General features: G+C 39.1%; 1 protein-coding gene and 2 non-coding genes across 3 annotated transcripts; 1 reads left to right on the forward strand and 2 right to left on the reverse strand.

Moving 5' to 3' along the window:
• Positions 1-1,112: 1,112 nt before the first annotated feature.
• serpine1 (serpin peptidase inhibitor, clade E (nexin, plasminogen activator inhibitor type 1), member 1) lies at positions 1,113-5,555 on the reverse strand. Its single transcript, XM_085154883.1, has 9 exons — positions 5,324-5,555; positions 4,338-4,576; positions 3,852-4,076; positions 3,546-3,740; positions 3,245-3,443; positions 3,025-3,125; positions 2,099-2,185; positions 1,703-1,786; positions 1,113-1,617 (listed from the first exon to the last, which is right to left on the reverse strand). The coding sequence occupies exons 2-9, from the start codon at positions 4,573-4,575 to the stop codon at positions 1,574-1,576; spliced, it is 1,173 nt and encodes a 390-aa protein (XP_085011009.1). The 5' UTR covers position 4,576; positions 5,324-5,555; the 3' UTR covers positions 1,113-1,573.
• A 12,131-nt stretch (positions 5,556-17,686) lies between these two features.
• Positions 17,687-17,760, forward strand: trnat-agu (transfer RNA threonine (anticodon AGU)). Its single transcript has one exon. It is a non-coding gene; the product is annotated as a tRNA-Thr (tRNA).
• A 236-nt stretch (positions 17,761-17,996) lies between these two features.
• On the reverse strand, positions 17,997-18,078 carry trnas-uga (transfer RNA serine (anticodon UGA)). The gene has a single exon. It is a non-coding gene; the product is annotated as a tRNA-Ser (tRNA).
• Positions 18,079-20,201: the final 2,123 nt, after the last annotated feature.

Raw genomic sequence — 20,201 nt, forward strand, 5'->3', positions numbered from 1 at the left:
ATAGATAGATAGATAGATAGATAGATAGATAGATAGATAGACATATATATATATATATATATATATATATATATATGTCTATCTATCTCTCTCTCTCTCTCTCTCTCTCTCTCTATATATATATATATATATATATATATATATATATATATATATATATATATATATATATATATATATATATATATATATATATATATAGATAGATAGATAGATAGATAGATAGATAGATAGATAGACATATATATATATATATATATATATATATATATATGTCTATCTATCTCTCTCTCTCTCTCTCTCTCTCTATATATATATATATATATATATATATATATATATATATATATATATATATATAGCTAAGAGCGTGCTAAGAAAATGGGAAATAGGGGCAGCGATTTATTGAAATGGAAGTCAATACATGGTGTCACCACTTTCATTCTTTAACACAGTTAAAGGCAAGATTTGTGATTTCTTTAATTGCTCTTCAGAAATAATCTCTCGATTTCTTAAAAGACATTTTGAAGCTCTGCTTTGGCTGTTTTTTTGCCTGTTCTGTGTCGAGATAATCCCACACAGATTCAATAATGTTGAAGTGCAGGCTCTCAATGGGTGTTTATCTATGCTTTTTAATACTTTGGCGGCGTGTTTGGAATATGATGCTGAAAAATGAAGACCTCTTGCCACTCATTCTCACTCCAGTTCTTGTGTAATGTTTCCCCTTCTTAAGAATGGCTTCCTGACAGGTTTTCTTTGCTTTGGCGAATCAGTGTCGGGACCCCACCCCACCCTATATCTTGCTTTGAGATACTGTTCATCTACTGTAGATAGATACATGCTTTTGTCTTCCACTTGTCTAGTTTCCTCAATCACTGCACACCATGCTAGGTGTTCAGGTTTTTAGCTAATACCTATTTTGCAGCTTAATAGTACAAAAATGCTGTTTTATTCCAAGCTTATCTTTGGCAGATTTAACTAAAGAAATGGGAACGAATATTTCTGTTATGTGTAGAAACTATATTGATTTGTTAGGTGCTGATGCTTGAGTCAGGGGGAGAACAGAAAAAGTCAATGTTAACCTTTCAAAGAACTCCTCAAAGACTGCAACATTGTAAAAAATATAGTAGTTTAATAAATATAAGCATAGTGACAGAAATAAAAATGTAAGAACAAAACAAACAAAAAATATGAAATATATTTTTTAACAGTAATAATATCAAAATATAACTATTTATAAATACTAATTCATCAGCGTCCCTCCCTTTCAATTAAATCTATATCTTTTGTATCAGAAACAGGTGAAATACCTCATATGTTCACTTTCCTTTATATCACGATATGTTTTATCAGCCAGAAACATTCAGAGAAATAAATAATCTATAAAGAAATATATATATTTAGCAAAATATTTTTCAATAATGTTGTAAATAAACCTTCCAGTGATTTAGTTTACAGTTTCAAATATGTGATCTGATTTAAGTAGTATATGTCAGATATGTCATCCATTGGATGGTCATTATGTGGAACTTTAGTAGCCTCACGAAGGGGAATGAAAGGTTTTCAGAGAGGGTTACTGCTGAGGCTGGTTGAACTGACCCATGAAAAGAACAGCACCTAAACATAAAAGGGAGAACATTAGGGAGCCACTCTACCAATTAGTAGTCTGGTATTGTAAAATTGTATTCAGGTGAAAGGTTACCTGTGAGTTTGTGCTGGATAAGGAAAAGGAAAGGTCGGTCTAGAACGATCTCCTCTACGGCCATACGAGAAAACATGACAGCAGCTAACAGAACAATGAAAAAGAAAGGGGGGGAAGGTCAGTGTTGGGTTTATGTGGGGACCTCATTTGGACCCCTCACATTATCTTCAAATAGTTCTCCTGATATTGAAAAGTATTTGTTACAATTTGATTAATCACAAAAAATGATTAAAATATTTTCTCTGTGTCTATAAATCAATATCTATAAACGACATTAAGAACTCTGCTCTCCCAGCTTACATCATATTATGTTTCAAACTACCATAAAACCATAAAAATTCAATTATATCACCTGTGCCACAAATAAATATATATAGACTTGAGAAATGAGGGTACCTGTTGATGCTGCTCCTTTGGTTCCCTCTTCATTCACCTCAATTTTCAGTTTTTGCAGGACCTTCGACACACACAGTCTTTGATCCACTAGAGGGAAAAACACAAAAAAACAAATGAATAAATAAAGAAAAAAACAATTACATAAAATATGTTTGTTTTTTCCATTATGTAGTTTTTATCTGCTTATTTATAATCTATCATTAAGGCTTAAAATGCTTCAATTTTAAATATGGATAGTCTTGACACACAGGCTTTTAAGGTGGTTTTAATGGATAGATAGATAGATAGATAGATAGATAGATAGATAGATAGATAGATAGATAGATAGATAGATAGATAGATAGATAGATATAAAAAAAATGAGTGATCATGTGGTTTATTTCAAAAGCTCCAGTCAGGATTAAGAGTGTATCATAGCACAGAAACAGCTTTAGTGATGGTCATGAACTATCTTCTGGACTCATCTCTTTGTTTGCCCTGCTGGACCTCATTAAAACACCGTTCGTGTTAAACAGTTCAGTTGTTTGAATTCTACCTTTAACACACTCTAATTTGTTCATATAACAACACAATACACTCATGACTCCAAGTTTGTAAGGAATCTTGGAGTCATTCCTGACTCCAAGATGATAGCACTGATAGCACTGTTCTATCTACCCGAACACTCACAGTGCTTTATACAACTTGTCTCATTTATACCATTCATATGCTTAAGTGCTTTCTATCTAACATTCACACTTAATTATACTCCAGTGGATGCATCGGAGAGCAACTTGGGGTTAGTATCTTTCCTGAGGATATTTGGCATGCAGACTGGGGTAGCTAGGGATCAAACCTCCAACTTTCTGATTGGTAGATGACCTGCTGCACCTCGGGAACTACAGTTACCCCCGAGAGGTGAACACTTAACAAAAAGGTTGACTTACAGGTGATGCGTGTGAAGTCTGCAGTAGCTGGGTTGAAGATGTCTCCTAGTCCCATGTTAACTAGCGCAGTCTTCAGATTCACCTCGGAGTCCAGAGTAAACCTTAAAAACACCAGTCTTTCAGTTTCTTGTGTTTTGTTTAGGCTGACAGCCTTGTGATAATCAATATGAATCAATATAATTTATTGTTAGCTCCAAAGATACACTCGGACCACTCTTACCTAGGCAAGGCCAGCTGCCTCCTGACATTCCTCAGCTCTGTCCTCCACTGTCGGATCTTCTGGCTGCTCAGATCTGCACTGAGCGTGCTCAGAGGAACTTCAGGCTCAAAGGGAGACACCAAGAGCATGCTCAGTAAGTCGCCCTCATATGGGACCTCAATCACATCGTAATCCACTCCATCAGCGGTTACAAACTCTCCTGTTAATTGAGGGGAAAGAAAAGCCTTAATGAGTAAATACACATAGAGACCTTAGTCATCTGTGGAACCGTTTGATAAACGAGTGCAACAACGTGGCCCACCGTAGTTGAAGCGGTTGGTGATTCTCATCATGTGGACCGGCACAGTGCTGCCATTAGCACAGTGGAACATCATCTCCTGTGTCAGTTTTGGGTCAAAGGGAATTTTCCAGAGCCCCTGGAAGTGGAGCGCATTAAGGAGGACGAGGCGGGTCTGATCAGTCAGAGATCCAGACTGCAAGAATTCAGGGATAAGACCTGCAGAAGAGATGACCAAACGATTTCAAAGATGGACACAAAGATAGACGTCAGCAGAAATCAAAGCTGATGGAGGTTTCAGACGGGTTTGAGTCTGCTATATGAATATACCTGCAGTGTGGTCTGAGACCCACGCATTGATAACGCTGATGGCTTGGTCTGGCTTCGTGAAGTCCACCTGGTGAGGGTTGGTCTTGAAGGCCTTGGCCAAGGTCCGGTGATATCTCTTCTCCAGATTCATCTTCCTCTCCACCATCACCCCGTTGGCTATGTCTACCCCTTCTTCAGCGGACAGGCCCTGCTGCAGAAGCCACTGCTGCCGAAGCATCCCTCGCTCTGCGGGACGAGTTTTTTTTTCATGGTTATGGTCTTGACTTGCTCTAGTCTACCAAAGTCACAAAACTACCTTTTTTTAATCTTTCTTTAACTTAGTTACAAACGTCCTTTTGCAAACGCTACAGTATGTGTAAAAACAGTAAATAGTGCCATATTGTTGTCCTGATGCTAAAAACCTTATGGATATATTCTCATTATTTCCTGTAACCTGTTCCTGTTGCCTCAGTCCCACTTTGTTGTCTGGATCTAGATGTCACTCACCTCGCAGAGAAAAACCCATAGCTGTAGTTAAGGCCTTGCTGGTGTTTCCATTTGCACCAAGCTGAGCCATGGCCAGAACAGAGGCCACACCATATGGGGACAAGACCACATTCTTGTCTGTAGACTCCTGGGCCAACTGGTAGAAGACCTTCAGCCCAAAATCAGTCTGCTTATCCTGCAGAGAACTCAGTCCCACTCTGCTCAGAGCCAGCACCAGGAAAATATATACACAAAGCATTCTGGAAAAGAAAAAATATGAATATATGGTGATTCAGTATGCAGCAGACACACCTGCAAGTATAACCTTTCTTCTCAAACAGCTTTTCTCGCAGTGATTGTACACTACATCACTAAAACTGATGCATTCTTTAGAAATAGATATTGTATCCATTTAAAGAGTGGATTTTTGTTTAACCTCGTGTCTGTAGATCCTTTCTGATTCTTAGTAAGAAACTGCAGTGGATTACACAGCGATACAGAGAAAGGTTAAAGACCTGTCAAAAGTTGGCCATAAAATGATGTCTTAAAATGATGACTGTAAAAACTTGCATACAGAAAGGTTCAAGCAAAGAGTATGAAAATAAATAAAGACAGAAAGAAAACGTGTCAAACTAGCCACAACTGGTAGATGTAAAAAAAGAAAAGAAAAGAAGAAGAATATATTAGTCCACTTCTAACTGTGCTTCAGTCAAACACTGACTCAGGATAATGAGATTTAATAATAATAAACTTAATAATAATAATTCAGGATAGGATTTATAACAGATTCAGTTTGTTCTTAGGAACTGAATGCAAGTCAACGTAATAGACATCTGTATTAAAAAAAGCTCATTTATGGATGTGGACAAGATCAACTGAAAACTACTCAAGAGGCTAAATTACACTTTATTGTATTAAATCAAACAATTTCCCTTCTAATTCCTTGTAATGCTGTGTGTGGCTGTACGTATAAGCTAAAGTCTGAACTGTCAGCTTCAGGTCCTTACCTTGTAGCTGGCGTGTGTCCAGTGTAGTATTTCAAATCCCCGTTTGTTCAGGTTGGGTCTTCTCTGCTGGCCCCTGAGTTTGAAATACTGACGGCAGTTTGCCTATTTATACTAAAAGACCGCCTCCCTCCTACGCACACACATAAACACACAAAGCGTTGGAGACGATGATGTCATCTGACACTGTCTGGACAGACTTCCTTTTCATGAACACACATGTCCACTCACCCTCCCTCTCACTTTTTTCCCTGTCTCTTTTTCCATATTATCATTGAGGATATGGAAAGTCACTTAACTCTTTCCCCACACGGACACACACACATTAGTCTGTTCTTCCTGCTCATGCTGGAACAGTTAGTCAGAGGTGAATGCACAGTAATGTTTTGTAATCACTCATTTTTTTTAAATGTCTGGATATGATAAACATTGCTGGCTGACACGCAAGTGCTGCACTCTCGAATGCTCTGCATTTTTCTACAGGAAGTATGGCGTGGAAGTAAATGTGCTATCTCTTATTTGTTTTTCTTTGGAAGGCTATTTTTGACTTCTTTTAACGTGTCACAGGTTAAAAACATATATAATCCAGTGCTGCAGTGAGTGGTATACATGCTCATGTGCTTTCACTTTGGGTGGGGATGCATCAGAATTCCAAATTTAGTCACAACCTTTAACATTCCTTATCCCACTACTCACCAAGCATCTGGTAGACAGGACAGAGAGTTGCATTTTACACACTTTTTCCAAGTCTATCTACTGAAGCTTGTGGCAGGCTAACAAAATGTAATTGAAGCCATTTGTTATGTAGAAAAAAGCAAAACCAAAGAGCTTCCTGGACCTGATTTTGTTATGGAGTGTTTCGATTTCCATTACTAAGAAACAAAGAAACAAAAAGGACTAGAAGATGTTAAAACACTGCAGGAAACACAGAAACTACCAAACTGCATCCCTTATTCATCAGAATACAGTGTCAACAATTTTCCTAAGGAGTAGGACCAAAACCATCTGTGGATTATCCAGAGTAACAGAAACATAAGAATCACCAAAAACACAAACTAAGTATAAAATAAATAAAATTGGATACAACAGCTTCTTACAATATCAGGAAAAACTGAGGTAGATTAAAAGGAAAACCCCGGACTCCAGTGCTGTCTGGGAACAAGCACTGCTATTTATTTTTGTTTTCATCTGTTTCTGGCTCACTTGTGTTAACTTCTATAATTGTGACCTCTCATAACATTGAATGAAACACAAAATCGCAGCTGATATTTTATTCTTAATCATTTGTACCTGCTTTGTACTTGAGGTGAACAGATGTTGTGCTGCTGGAACATCGTTTCTGCGAGGGGACCTTATAAAACAAGCTGCATTCACACAGCTGTTTCATCCTTGAGAACTTTTCTAACATTCACTCACATTCCTATGGATGCACTGGGGGAACTCGGGGTTAGTATCTTGTCGAAGTATATTTGACATGCAAACTGAAGCATCAAACCACCAACCTACTGATAAGTAGATGATTTACCTCTTGAGTTATACTCAGACTGAAAAGATTTGCAAAAGTATTTTCATGAATACCTTATTACAAGAGAAAATCAGTTTAAACTAGTTCACCTTGTGTAAAACATTCAAAATAATTCCAAAGAAAAACACAAACCTGGGCTACAAATTTTAATGACAAGGTTTGGGAACCAGATCTTTCTTTATTCTAAGATAACGGAGTCTTTGACAAATGTTTATGGTCATTGACAGTGTGGTATTTTTTGCCTTGGCTTTTAAATAGATGTAGTTTTCTGTCTTCAAAATACTCAAAATCTAATTATTAAGCCTGAGAAGCTCCCACTACTAATACCCTGGGAATGTGACACAGCCACAACAGTGAGAGAATAACAACAGTGACCAATGGGATGACAAGTCCGTTATCAAGCCTTTGGGATCGCCACTGTTATTTTTACACATTATGCTGTTTTTGCTTTAGACAATGTTTCCTAAAATATAAAGACGCATCAACACATCTGGTTACTGTAACTTGGCCCCACCATCCCTGAGGATTTAGTACATTCCATGTAAGGCTGTGACTGGAAATTTGGTTTGTACACCCACTCAGTTCTCTGTGAGAAAAAACAGGAATGAACTGTTGCCAAGACAGCAAAAAACATCACACACTGACTCTTAGTTTTGTTATTGCTTAGCTATTGATTTGTATTTATTCCCAAGTATTTTGTCCTAGTTACTATTTAGTTATAAGTCTTATTTCCTGTTTTATTTTGACAGTTATTTGTCTCTTGTGCTTAGTTTTCCTTCACCTTCTCATATTGGTAAATGGACTGGTTCTAATCAATCTGAGCGCTCAAAGTAATTTACATAACTCCACACAGTCTGGCTACACTGTCACTAATAACTCTATGTGTGCTCTTTGGTTAGAATCCAGGTGACTTGAATAAACCTCATGGGTTTGAAAATAGAGTTAAAATGAAGAGGATAAGCAGAAATTTCAGTTCAGTTGCATTTATATTGTGCTAGTTCACAACATTATTACTTTATATATAATTATGAATTTCAACAAAACCTGAAGGCTTAAAATTAACATTTGCACTAATTTTCAGCAATAATATATATAATATATATTACAGCTGATATATTGTTATAGTATAGCCTAAAAAGAGTGTGGTGCCGCACTGCTGCCTTTTGAGTAATACGGTGAGGGATGATCGTGTTATGACTGATGTGTCACATGGGAGTGTGGTTGTTCCTCTTTATCAGCCCATCACAGCTGCTGGGACATGTACAATAAGTCCTGAGCATAACATTTCTGTAGAGACCGATCTCCACACATCAAAGCTGATGTGGTCCTTGTGTTGACTCATCCACTTTCTGTCTGTCTTGCTACATCATGCTCTCTTCTCTCCTGTTTTATGTTCATTAACTGCACCTTCTGTTTCAGGGGCGAGTCTTCCTCTGTGTGCCACCTTTGCATCCAGCACACCTATATTTCTGCAGGTACCTGGTTGTGTCCGAGGGACTTGCCAAGAGCGAGTTTTTCCTTGAGAAACAGTTCATCTGTGAATCTGTAGTGGAGACCAGGACATTCCAGCTATCATTCCTTATGCTGTCTATGTTTTTTACCTTCACTGTAAATAAACACTGTAAATAAAGGTGTCTGATCTTCTTTTCTGTGTCTGATCTTCAGAAAAGAAGATCAGACACCAGCGAGGGAGGATAAGAAGGACAGACGCAACAACATTGTCATCCCCTATGTAGCCAGTGTATCAGAAAAACTCAGGAGAGTTTTCTCCAAGCATGACATCCCAGTTTACTTCAGACCCAGCAACACGCTCAGACACAAACTGGTTCATCACAAAGACAAAACTCCAAAACACAAACTTAACAATGTGGTGTTTGCTGTACAGTGCAGCGAGGAATGCCCAGACCTCTACATTGGAGACCAAACAGCCACTTCACAAGCGCACATCTGCATCTAAAGGTCAAAGGTCACTCTTTGGAGGATGCCAATGTCCACATTTTGGACAGAGAGGACAGATGGATGGAAAGAGAAGTGAAAGAAGCCATCTATGTCCACTGTGAGCGGCCATCTTTGAACAGAGGCGGTGGTTTATGACACCAACTGTCTGCCATCTATAATCCAGTTTTGAGATCCCTCCCCAGACGCCTTAACGCCCACTCACACCCTGGGCCATCTGACCTCAGGAATTCGCATGATGAGGTGGGGCCGGGTTTCACAAGGAGCTCACCTGAAACTCTGGCTGATTGGGACCCACACCCAGTTTCACACCTTGGCTCAGGCGATTAGAGGATCATCAGGGGGTCCTTTTGTCCCTTTGTGGGGGGACACTCCCACCAGGTTTATATCTGGGACTCTCCACCATTTGACCTTAGAACTGAAGAAGCTTCTCAGATGAGAGGTGAAACGTCTTCAAGTAACTTAAAGAAGTCCAGATGCTTTTCTTTGCAAGCTCCTTTGACTACAATGACCTGGATGACTGAGAACCTTCACAGACAGTCTGCTCTAGTGTTCATGATGAAAGCATTTTGGCAGCTACCAAAATGCATCCTGATTTTTCTTAAAAACAAGAAATAATGGACTGTAATTATTCTGCTGATCAGTTCTAATAGTTTGTGGTTTAAAAGTAATTTTACAAACACTGACGTGCAATTCAAAGTAAACTGGGTTCGTAGCAGTTTGGCTATCACCATTGCCTGATCTCAGATGAAAATAATTTGTCAAAACAATTCATTCATGTGTTTTATCTTAATTACTCCCCCTTTTTATCCATTTCTTTCAGAAAACTATCAAAAAATGTCAAAACTTTGAAGCGCTCCATATTAACAGCAGGTACTTTTATTGACTTGGAGGCCCCATTATTTCAGAAGTTTTGGTTAAAACTTAAAGTACATAAATATCTCTGAAGACAAAAGTCACTGATGAAGATACACTGTCTTACTTTCAAACTAGCCTCTCCTTTTCTAAATGTATTCTCTATGAAATAAGTAGAGAGGGGGCCAATCACATTTATACTGAAATTTATTAACATGGTTATCATACAAAACACTAGAGTAATCAATGTGACAGTTATTTTTAGTGTATTGACTATCATGTTGAGCTGAATACGACGGGGCTCTTAGCCATCCTAACAAAATGAGATAAAACTGAGGCACAGTTATCATATTCATATCCAGCAGTATTCCTCAATTATTTTAACATTTTACTGATAAACAGGGACCAAGCCTACAAAAACAACAGAAAGTATTTTTTTGTTACATAAATTCCTGCTCTATGTATGATGAAACAGTTTTATATAATCCCTGAAAGTGCAAAGCAGTCAATGAGAGACAGAAGAAATGGAAAACTCAAGTGTTTGTGGTTAGGTGAGTAAATGGGTGTGATTGTGGTGAACAGATAGAAGATCGCTTATGTTCAGAAATCGGGAATTTCCATCCATGAAATGTATTCGCTACTTCATATTCCACAATCAACTGTTTATTATATTCTAACAAAGTTGATGCGATTTGGATTGAAAGCAACTCCACGTAAAATCACAATGGGATCAGTGGATAGTGAAGCGCGTGGTGTACAGTCGTCAGTCTCTCTGCAGAATCAAACGACAGGTAGTCCGCCTTCCAATAATACTGTCTACGGCAGCGGAGCAAACTTCCGGCGGCATGCGAGAATGTGACCCGTCAGTAAGTGCGAGCTTCACCGGCCTGCTGACAAACCATGCAGGCAGGGGCGGGACTTTGTTTTTATGGACACCAATCACACGCAAAGACAGACTAGGATCATACCATTACGTGAAACAAGGAAGGGAGGAGGGGGCAGACAGTCCAAAGACACTAAGTTAGTGGTACAGGCCGGGTACATAGAGGAGATGAGCATCTGGCAGCATTTCAGTGCTACTGGAGACCGAATGCAGAATTTATAAACTTAGGAGCTGGATAAAGTTTTGGAGGACTAAAGGTTTCACATTTCTCCTTAAACCTCATGCTCTTCTCCCTAGCAGTAGTAAATGAATTAAAAATAAATAAATAAAAATAAATCAGGCTCTATATATATATATATATATATATATATATATATATATATATATATATATATATATTTATAGCCTGATTTATTTTTATTTATTTATTATATATATATATATATATATATGTGTGTGTATATATATATATATATATACAGTGGCGGTCCTAGCCTGTTTGGCGCCCTGGGCGAACACTCCCTCCCTCTATTTTTCTTACTCTTCTTATATTTATTGTTTGTTTTCTTGCACTGCTGTAACTGGAGCCTCGTCGTCTCGTCTCTCTATATACTGGACTGTAGCGGAGATGACAATAAAGTTTACTTTAACTTCGACAGCGAGCAGGCGCACCGAGGGCTCTCGCACTCTCGCGCTCACTTTTCACGTACAAAATTTCGAAAAAACATCGGTGCAAATTATAAATCTGTATCATGATGTCTGGTGTTTTCGTGTTTATTGGTTTGTTTTTATTTTGTTTTATTTTGCGAGTTTGTTATTAGATGCTGCTCCAGCCAGCCAGAGAATCCCCGCCGCCCCGCCCTCTCCTCTCTGTGCCGCAAGCAGCAGGCGCACCTCGCAAACGGAGGGCGCCCTTACTCCCAGCAAATGGGTGATAGAAAGCCAATCGGTGCCTGTGACATTCCCAATATGCGCTGGCTGATGTCGGGGCAGCATGAGTACGAGCATTTTTTATTTTTTTTTGCCGATGCCCATGATGCTGCCCCCCACCACGATGCCGCCCCGGGCAACTGCCCGTGTCGCCCGTATCTAAAACCGCTACTGTATATATATATATATATATATATAGATAGATAGATATATATTTGTTTTTTGTAATTTAGTTATTGACATTTAGAAATCACTGTACAGTATAATGTGCATCAAAGTCAGAATCTGTCCTGCATGTTATTATACAGTCCATCCATTTCTTCCATCATGATACACACAGGTCCCTCTTGTAGTTCACATCTGCTGTCATTTTCTCCATCCTGTAAGTGTCCATTGTGACATCTATACACATGGTTATAGTTGGGCTCTCACATGAAAGACATTTCTTTGTGAGGGCTTTTTTTTTTTTACCTGCCACCAATATAATAGTAAATTTTTATCGTTCTGTGTCCATCCTTCTGGCAAGAGTCCAAAGAATAAAAGTTTTACTTTTATACTAATTATGTACCAATTATCTATCTATACTATTAGGCGAGTTATGTAAATTGCTTTGAGTGCTCAGATAGATATGAGAAGGTGAAGGAAAACTAAACACAAGAAACAAATAATTGTCAAAGCAGGCAACTTCTAAATATCTCGTGTTGCCACATGTTTTGCCTTCCAATAAGTTTTAATAACCCGACAGTCCCAGAAAATAATAATAATAAAAAATAATAGTTGGCATTTGTGTTTCCACATCACAGTCATAGTGAGATTTTTGGTATGTTGCAATAAAGTAACTTATCAGGCTTTTCCAACCAAACTCCCTCCAGCTCACACGTGTCTTTGAATAGCAGAGATGTAGAAATGTGTGCATGTAGCACAGAGTCATGGTTCACTGTCTGCGTCTCAATGAGTCTCACAGGCCTGAATGTGCTTGAAGACATTTACAATTCTTAACTTGTTTGATCAGCTGCTCACCACAAACGAGCGCAAATTTGACTTTTAACAGTTTATCCCACATTCATACTACGCGACGTCATCAAGCAATAAACAGGTTAATGACAAGAGTTTGTTTTTACTTTCTAATGTCCAACTTTGTTTTGTTTTCCAACTACAGGTTAAAAAAAACCCAAAAAACTGGACAGTCGGGGCAATGAGCAGGACAATACAGGACTGTTAATTAAGACACTTTATTAACAAACATTAGCTTACAAGGCTGGCTGTCACGATGCTGTCCTAGTTAAAGAGCAGCTCAGTAAAATATTTAAACAACCATTTTGACCAGCCACTACATGGGGGAGTGCCCAAGGGTGCCACCAATTACTCACCCGTGCAGTCTCTCTGCAACTTAAACTCCTATTAAAAGCATGATTAAAGTACAACAGTTAACACTAAAACACCATCAAACACAAAGAACCAGTCGATGCCAGTCAACACAACCACAACAAAGCAACAACAAGGTTACAACAAGACAGCGGCAGTGCGTAGGCCTGTAACAAGAGAAAGAAAGCAGTGATCCAGGGCCCACCCTACTATAAGCCAAATTCCAGACAATCTAGAAGGATCCTGCTTATCACCCTCTAACAGTTACGCAGCTTAAACAGCAGCCAGGGGAAGGACTCCGATCTTCAAATATCAAAGACAGTCTGTGATCTTCGCCACCTTCAACAGGAATGAGTGCAAACTGGCAGGGATCAGGAGTAGGCCACAGCCGCTCCTTATAGCTTCTGGTTAACAGCTAAGAGAAGGGGGAATGTTCATGCTGCAATCACAGACACCATGTGTGAACCTAACACCTCCTACCAAGTCTAACCCACTCATACCTGTTATTAATCTCTGTCTCTGTTCTACAGCATGTCTTTACCCAGCCCGTTCTCACTCCCGAGGCGTAACATGCCGACGTTTTGTCACGTCCCGTGGCGTTCCTGAGGAACGCGAAAGGAGACCTTCAGCGTTCTTATGGTACGCGGCGGGTTATGGCCGAAATCCAGTGCAATGACGCTCCCGCGGTAATAGACGTTCCAGCCCTGTATTCCAGCCCTGTATTCCAGCCCTAAACCTAACCTTATCCCTAGCCCTAACCATAACCTTTTTCCTGAACTTAACCAGGACTTTAATGATGTTAAATAGCGTATTTCTAAGCGATTTGAAGAAAAAGAGCGAACATGTGTAGATTGAGTCCATACGGTTCTCATATTTCCTCATTTTTCCGAGGTCGTCATTCAGGAACGTGGTGGGTAGCCAAAAACATAATATGTTGACAATTTGTCACTTAGCGTAAAATGTTACACTTTGGGAGTGAGAACGTGTTGCTTTATCCTGTCTTCCTTCTCTCCCCCCAACTGGTGGCAGCAGATGGCCCCGCCCCTCCCTGAGCCTGGTTCTGTTGGAGGTTTCTTCCTGTTAAAAGGGAGTTTTTCCTTCCCACTGTCGCCAGTGTGCTTGCTCATAGGGGGTCACATGATTGTTGGGTTTTTCTCTGTATGTGTTATTGTAGGGTCTACCAAAGTGCCTTGAGGTGACTGTTGTTGTGATTTGGCACTGTATAAATAAAACTGAATTGAAAAAATGACTTCTCCTCTCGTAGCAGTGTGAGATGCTTAGGTCAAAGATATATCCAAACAGAGATATAGCCTGACTGCTCTTGAATACTGGACTATTGTGGAGTATTGTACATGTGTACCAGTAGCGACTAAATCCATTATTTTGACACTGTGGTTGCTAATTGTTTGGTAGTAGTTTTAACGTTCACTCAATCAAAGTTCACCATGCCGATCTTTGTTTCCATTCATATTCATGAGTCATTTATTTCATTTGCATTGTCTGGTTTTCTTGCCATTTCCATTTATACAAACGCAACAGGTGACTTGATTAAGCACAGGAGAAAACCATTTGCCCCTTCTCATCAGCAACACCTGAACAGAATTACCCATGACCTTAAATAACCCTATTCTGCCATAACCAGTACAAAAAATGAAAAACAACCCTCTGGTGGTGATAAAGACAGGGAAACACGAAAAATGGCTCCTACATTACCTCTGTGTGAACCTCTGTGTGAACCTCTTTGCTCCACCGTTTGACAGTCAAAAGAGGCACGATCCCAAAGGTGTCAGACTGCTTGCCCATAAAATGTTTTAGAGTCCATCTCTTATGGGTTAAACAGAAAGAAAAACCTAAAAATGGCTAACCATGCACTGTTACAAAGGTTGTTATATGTCAGTATAATAATAAAAAGCAGTTTGTAGAATTACCCATAATGGAAATATATGTCCATATTTTTTTCTAGACATTTGCTGTATTTTGTTCCTCAGGAGCCCTGGAAGCTGAAGGCTCTGCCTTTCATTCAACTTTTCCAACTTTGTTTTATTGATTTCAACCATGACAAAGTCAGCAACAGCAAAGTCGATTTTGATTTCAGAACAATTGTATGTCCATTATACCCTCCAAGCCCCAACCCCCCATCCCGAATTCTCCCCCTTCCAGGTCCACCCTAGACAAGACCAGTGTTGGTCAAATTACTTGAAAAAAGTAATCAGTAACTAATTACTGATTACTTCCCCCCAAAAAGTAATCCCGTTACTTTACTGATTACTTATTTTCAAAAGTAATTTAACTAACTTAGTTACTTAGTTACTTTTTAAAAACACAATTTACAACCTGAATAGGTGATAAAGCGATAGATCTTTCAGCTCAATTCTACTTTTTCTACATAATCCATCATACAAAATGTAATCAAATGGAAAAGTCTCTTTTTAAAACTTGTTTTATTAGTTTTAATCTTTTAACTTTATGCATCAAGCAAAAATTTAATTATCTGCAACATTCTCTGACTGGAAGAAATTAGTTTAACATTTAAACCTATTTTCTGCACATTCCAGCACATAAAATAATTTTACACTCAGTCTTTCAAATAGATGCAAGTAAAACACAGCATAAATAAAGTCAAAGACTAGCGGTCCTGTTGCTCTATTTTCACCTGTAAAGCAGGAGTGGGGTAGGCAGAGGTTTACCCTGGTGCAGGTGTGCGGTCAGTGGAAGAATCTGCGAGTTTCTCTGTGAGTTTCCCATTACGTGGTAGCACACTCCCGGTGCTTGCTTGGACGTTTAGGGGTTTTTTCGCTGTAAAAAGAAGTTTTCTTCCCACGCACAACAGACACAAATGTTTTTGTCACTTTTTATGGAATCAAACTCAAAGTAAGGTCAGTACTTCCACGCTTTAAACGCTGCACGCTCATACTCTCTCCCACACTCGATATATTATCCATTGTTGATCTGCACACAGCTGTTGCCACGAACGTCGCACTCGCTTACGTCACTGTCATGAGACTTTCTCGCAAAAAAATCACGGTTTTAGTAACGCAGTAATGCAGTGTTCCTACGGGAAACTAACAGTAATCTTATTACCGTTTTTGCAATAGTAATCCCTTACTTTACTCGTTACCTAAAAAAAGTAATCAGATTACAGTACAAGTAACGCGTTACTGCCCATTTCTGGACAAGACACCACAGAGATCCAGTCTCTGCACATAAAAAATACCTCAAGACCCATACACATAACAAGCATAACAAAAAAAACAAAAAACAAAACAGAACAAAACAAAAACTTTATAATGTAGCCTCACTCAGTTCACTTCTCAGGAAGTACAGTAATGGTGTCAACCAGTAAAAGAAATGATTTCCAGGTTTTGTTAAATTTCCTAATAGAACTTCCATTCAACTTTTAAATACCCTTTGAGCCACAAGTAAACCAGCAGTCTTTGTCAAAGGGTGTGACACTGGCGACATGGCGAATTCCGATGTTTTACCATCAAGCACAAAATTGCTACACTCTAAGAGACCTTGTCTAATCCACGCGATAACACTGATATGGCCGTTGTTAAGTTAAAGTGCCACCTAGTGGCAACTGGAAATGTCACGTTTGAATTTTTCTCACATGTTGATCCCATCCACCTGAAATGTAGTGTGGGTACATAACAGACGCTTCATTGTGAAAATTGTGAGATTTCACTGAATGGCATGCCGAGTTACCATGGAGCAGGAAGTAGCTTTAGAGGGGCTTGGAAAGCTCAAAAACTCATGAAGCATACTCCTCTAATGTGTAGACAGCTTTCCACTTCTGTAGCTGTTATTAGAGCACGAATCTTAACAGTGATTTTTGCACATCAGGTCATCTTGCATATTAAGCTCACCCTTAACCTATCCGGCATTTGTGTGTGGCAGCAAAGAAAGGCAGCACAGAGAAATGCTTTTTCTTCTTGTACATATGACAATAAACACTTTGAATATTGAATCTAAAGACCTTGATTATGCTAAACTGAGAAGCTTTTGGGGTTTCGTGAAACGGCGTGGTCATGACAGCATGCCGAGTTTCGATCATTCACCATGAAGCATGAAATTGCTGTAGCTCATTGACTAGCCTCTATCAAACTTGACAGGCATGGTGACAGTCCCACCCCGAACAGATTGATATGCTATTTGTCAGCAGTAGTTAGAGTGCCACCTAGTGGGAAAAGAAAACATGCAAATAGGTACAATTATCAATCTTAATGAAAATTTACTTTGCAGTTCCACACACGATATGCATCAGTGTGACATTTTGGTCAATTGTTATCCTCCATTGCCATCTAGTGGGCTTAGAAGGTGCTCAGCTGGGCTCGACCGCATCGGGGTGCAGCTCTCGCATGGCTGCCTGCAGTGCCCCACTCAATTACTTGCTGTTTCTTGCTACTAAGTAACAATATATTAAGTTTATATTAACTTTTAATACATTTCATTATAATATTGCGACCAATATAGACAACTTTTAAATAAATATTTTCTTTTCATATCAGGCGTGTTGCCCTTCCATCCATTTACTTCCATGTATCCTAACTAATGGTTGAAAACTCATTTAAAGCCGATCTCAAAAATACCTTCAGCGAATTCAAGTTCTAGTTAGCTCTCTCCAGAAGTCGGCGACCAGGTTAGCACCCCATCTCCGTACATCCCTGGCTCAGTTTGAATACGTCTTTATCATAAGTCCTCCTCATGTTTACTAGAGTTCCTCTTGACTCAGCGCTATGTTAAGGATTGACACATGTTTGGGTCCGTCCGGTCTTCACAATGCTTCGCTTTAAGTTTTTCCGGGGGTAAGTATACATCTTTAACGCAAAAATAGCACGGCTTCGGAGTAGGTGGCGCCGTGGCTTAGTTGGTTAAAGCGCCTGTCTAGTAAACAGGAGATCCTGGGTTCGAATCCCAGCGGTGCCTTTTTATGGAAACACATAATTAACTTCCAATTGTTGGAATAATTTTGAAGTACTTTTAATATCTGTATAACATAGACTATGGGACTGACATTTAATCAATGACTCAAATGCGCTCATAGTTTTTTTCGTTTTAGATAGCGTAGTATTTTTATTTCATAGATAACCATCTTTAGATCCAAGAATAGAGTCAATAAATTTACATTTTTCTATGAACAAAAGTAGTGAAAAGAAATCACACGCTGCGAGCAGGGTTCGAACCTGCGCGGGAAGATCCCATTGGATTTCAAGTCCAACGCCTTAACCACTCGGCCATCGCAGCTAAGCCACTACCTGGTGGGTATTGTTCTGATAAGTGAGTAAGTCGTATAAGTGGGGAAAAAGTGGGCATGTGTTTTGTTTTGTTTTTCCTTTTCCAGAATTCTGAGAAAAATGTCAGAATTCGGACTTTAGTATCACACTTTAATCTCAGAATTCTGACTTTAATCTCAGAATTCTGAGATTAAAGTGAGAATTCTGACTTTAATCTCAGAATTCTGGAAAAAAAAAAAAGATGTGCCCACCCTTACTAGTTATGTTTCTGATTGAGGCAGTATCACTTATAATGGAGATGTCAGGAATAGACACGGTTGTGGCACTGATTCACTCTTTAGCACTATGGTCACCCCGGTGTGTTGGCCAGAACACCACTTAAGGCCAAGTTGTCCCAGAGTATAGAAGAAGGAGCTTGAGGTTTGGTTGGAGGCACTTTATTCTCAAAGCTCAGTTCCTGTGGCTGTAATCACACGGCGTGTGTGTGTGATTTTTTTATCATTCACGCACACATCACATCCCACAGGAATCAGTGCATCCCCACCGGACTAACACCGCTCGTCCGACACTAAAACTGCCCACCTTACTAACTGGATGATGTCACCAGACGGTGGGCTGGCTCAAACTGACAGAAGAAGAAGAATTTTCTCCTTCCAAATTGAGTTAAAACTGAGGTTATTGTACTCTGCCGTAGATATGCCTTAAAAATGTGAAAGGTTAATTTTATCTTATCTTATATCTCAGAAATGTGGTAAGAAACCAGATACTTGTCTTCCAGTAACATTGAGAGGAATCGAGGAGTTGTTTTTGACTAGAATATGTCTTTCAAACCACAGATTAAACAAACGAATTCTGTGTAGTGTTTTGAAAAAAGTGTTTTAAAACTGCAATTTGAGTGTAAAGCAGGACTTGTGCTTGTAGTTTAGCAGGATTGGTTCTGGGGGTTGGTGGATCAGTTACATGTTGTAGTCATTGTGTCTGAAGTACAAGTAATTGTGTGTAAACAATTGGGGGAAACTGTAACAGGCTGTACTAAAAACTCCCTGAAAAGCCTTCAGTTAATCCAAAATGCTGCAGCAAGAGTCCTGACAGGGACTAGAAAGAGAGAGCAGATTTCTCCTGTATTGGCTTCCCTTTGTTGGCCCATCTTATCTTAAAGGCCTCATATAGAGCACTTTGCACTCCATCCACATGTCAAAGGAAAAGTGTTTCATTGTTGCTGCCCTACTGTATGTGTTGTTAATTACACATAAGCAGCTGAAACTGATTAACAACCCTGTCTGCTACTTCACCGACCAGACCAAGAACCCAGAACTTGAACGGACCTGATGCCATACTGTCATTACAAAGTGTTGCTTTAATTTTATGAGCAGTATAGTATCTAAAACTTGTCACTTGTTTAAGACCGACAGGCAATTATTCATTGCCACATCTACACTAGCTTATTTAGAATAACCAACTAACCAAAGAAGCATATAGATCACGCTCCACAGAAGCTACTTTAGAACAGAATATTTCTGCATTCAGGCGACTCACTGCCACCGCATCCAGATCTCATGTGAAACACTTGGTTCTTACTTGGTGTAAAAAAAATTTAACTTCTGGTTGCAGTGTGTGATTTTAAACCACACCCCTGAGAAACACACTATGGTCACAATGGCAACCAACACAAAGGTCCTTACTTTGAAGGACGTCTCAGTATCTTTATTGGACTAGAACTTTCATGCACACCCATCGCTGATTCATGTTGATGATTTTATATTTTAATGATTCAAGCCAAGCCACCATCCACAGATCATCTGTGTTTAAAGGTTATTTTTCTATATGATGCGTTCACAAGTAAACATAGAAGCTTGTCCGTTGATTTGAAAAAGATCTCATTTGAAAACGACGTACAGAGGTATTGTTAAGTTAGGTTTATATGCTGTCCAGTACAATGGATGCAATGCTTTACTTGTAAGATTCACTGAGAGGTAGAAAACTTATGTAAAACTTTTTAGGGCATAGTGTGATAGCTCTGTATTCATCAAACCAGCAGGAAAACCAAGTAGGAACTGAATCAGTTTAAAACAAGGATGTTACCTCAGTTTTAACATTTTATACCTAATTCTGCTGAGCATGTTTGCTATTTGC

This window comes from Neolamprologus multifasciatus, chromosome 3 (genome assembly GCF_963576455.1).
Source record: "Neolamprologus multifasciatus chromosome 3, fNeoMul1.2, whole genome shotgun sequence".
In the NCBI taxonomy this organism is placed as follows: Eukaryota; Metazoa; Chordata; class Actinopteri; order Cichliformes; family Cichlidae; genus Neolamprologus; species Neolamprologus multifasciatus.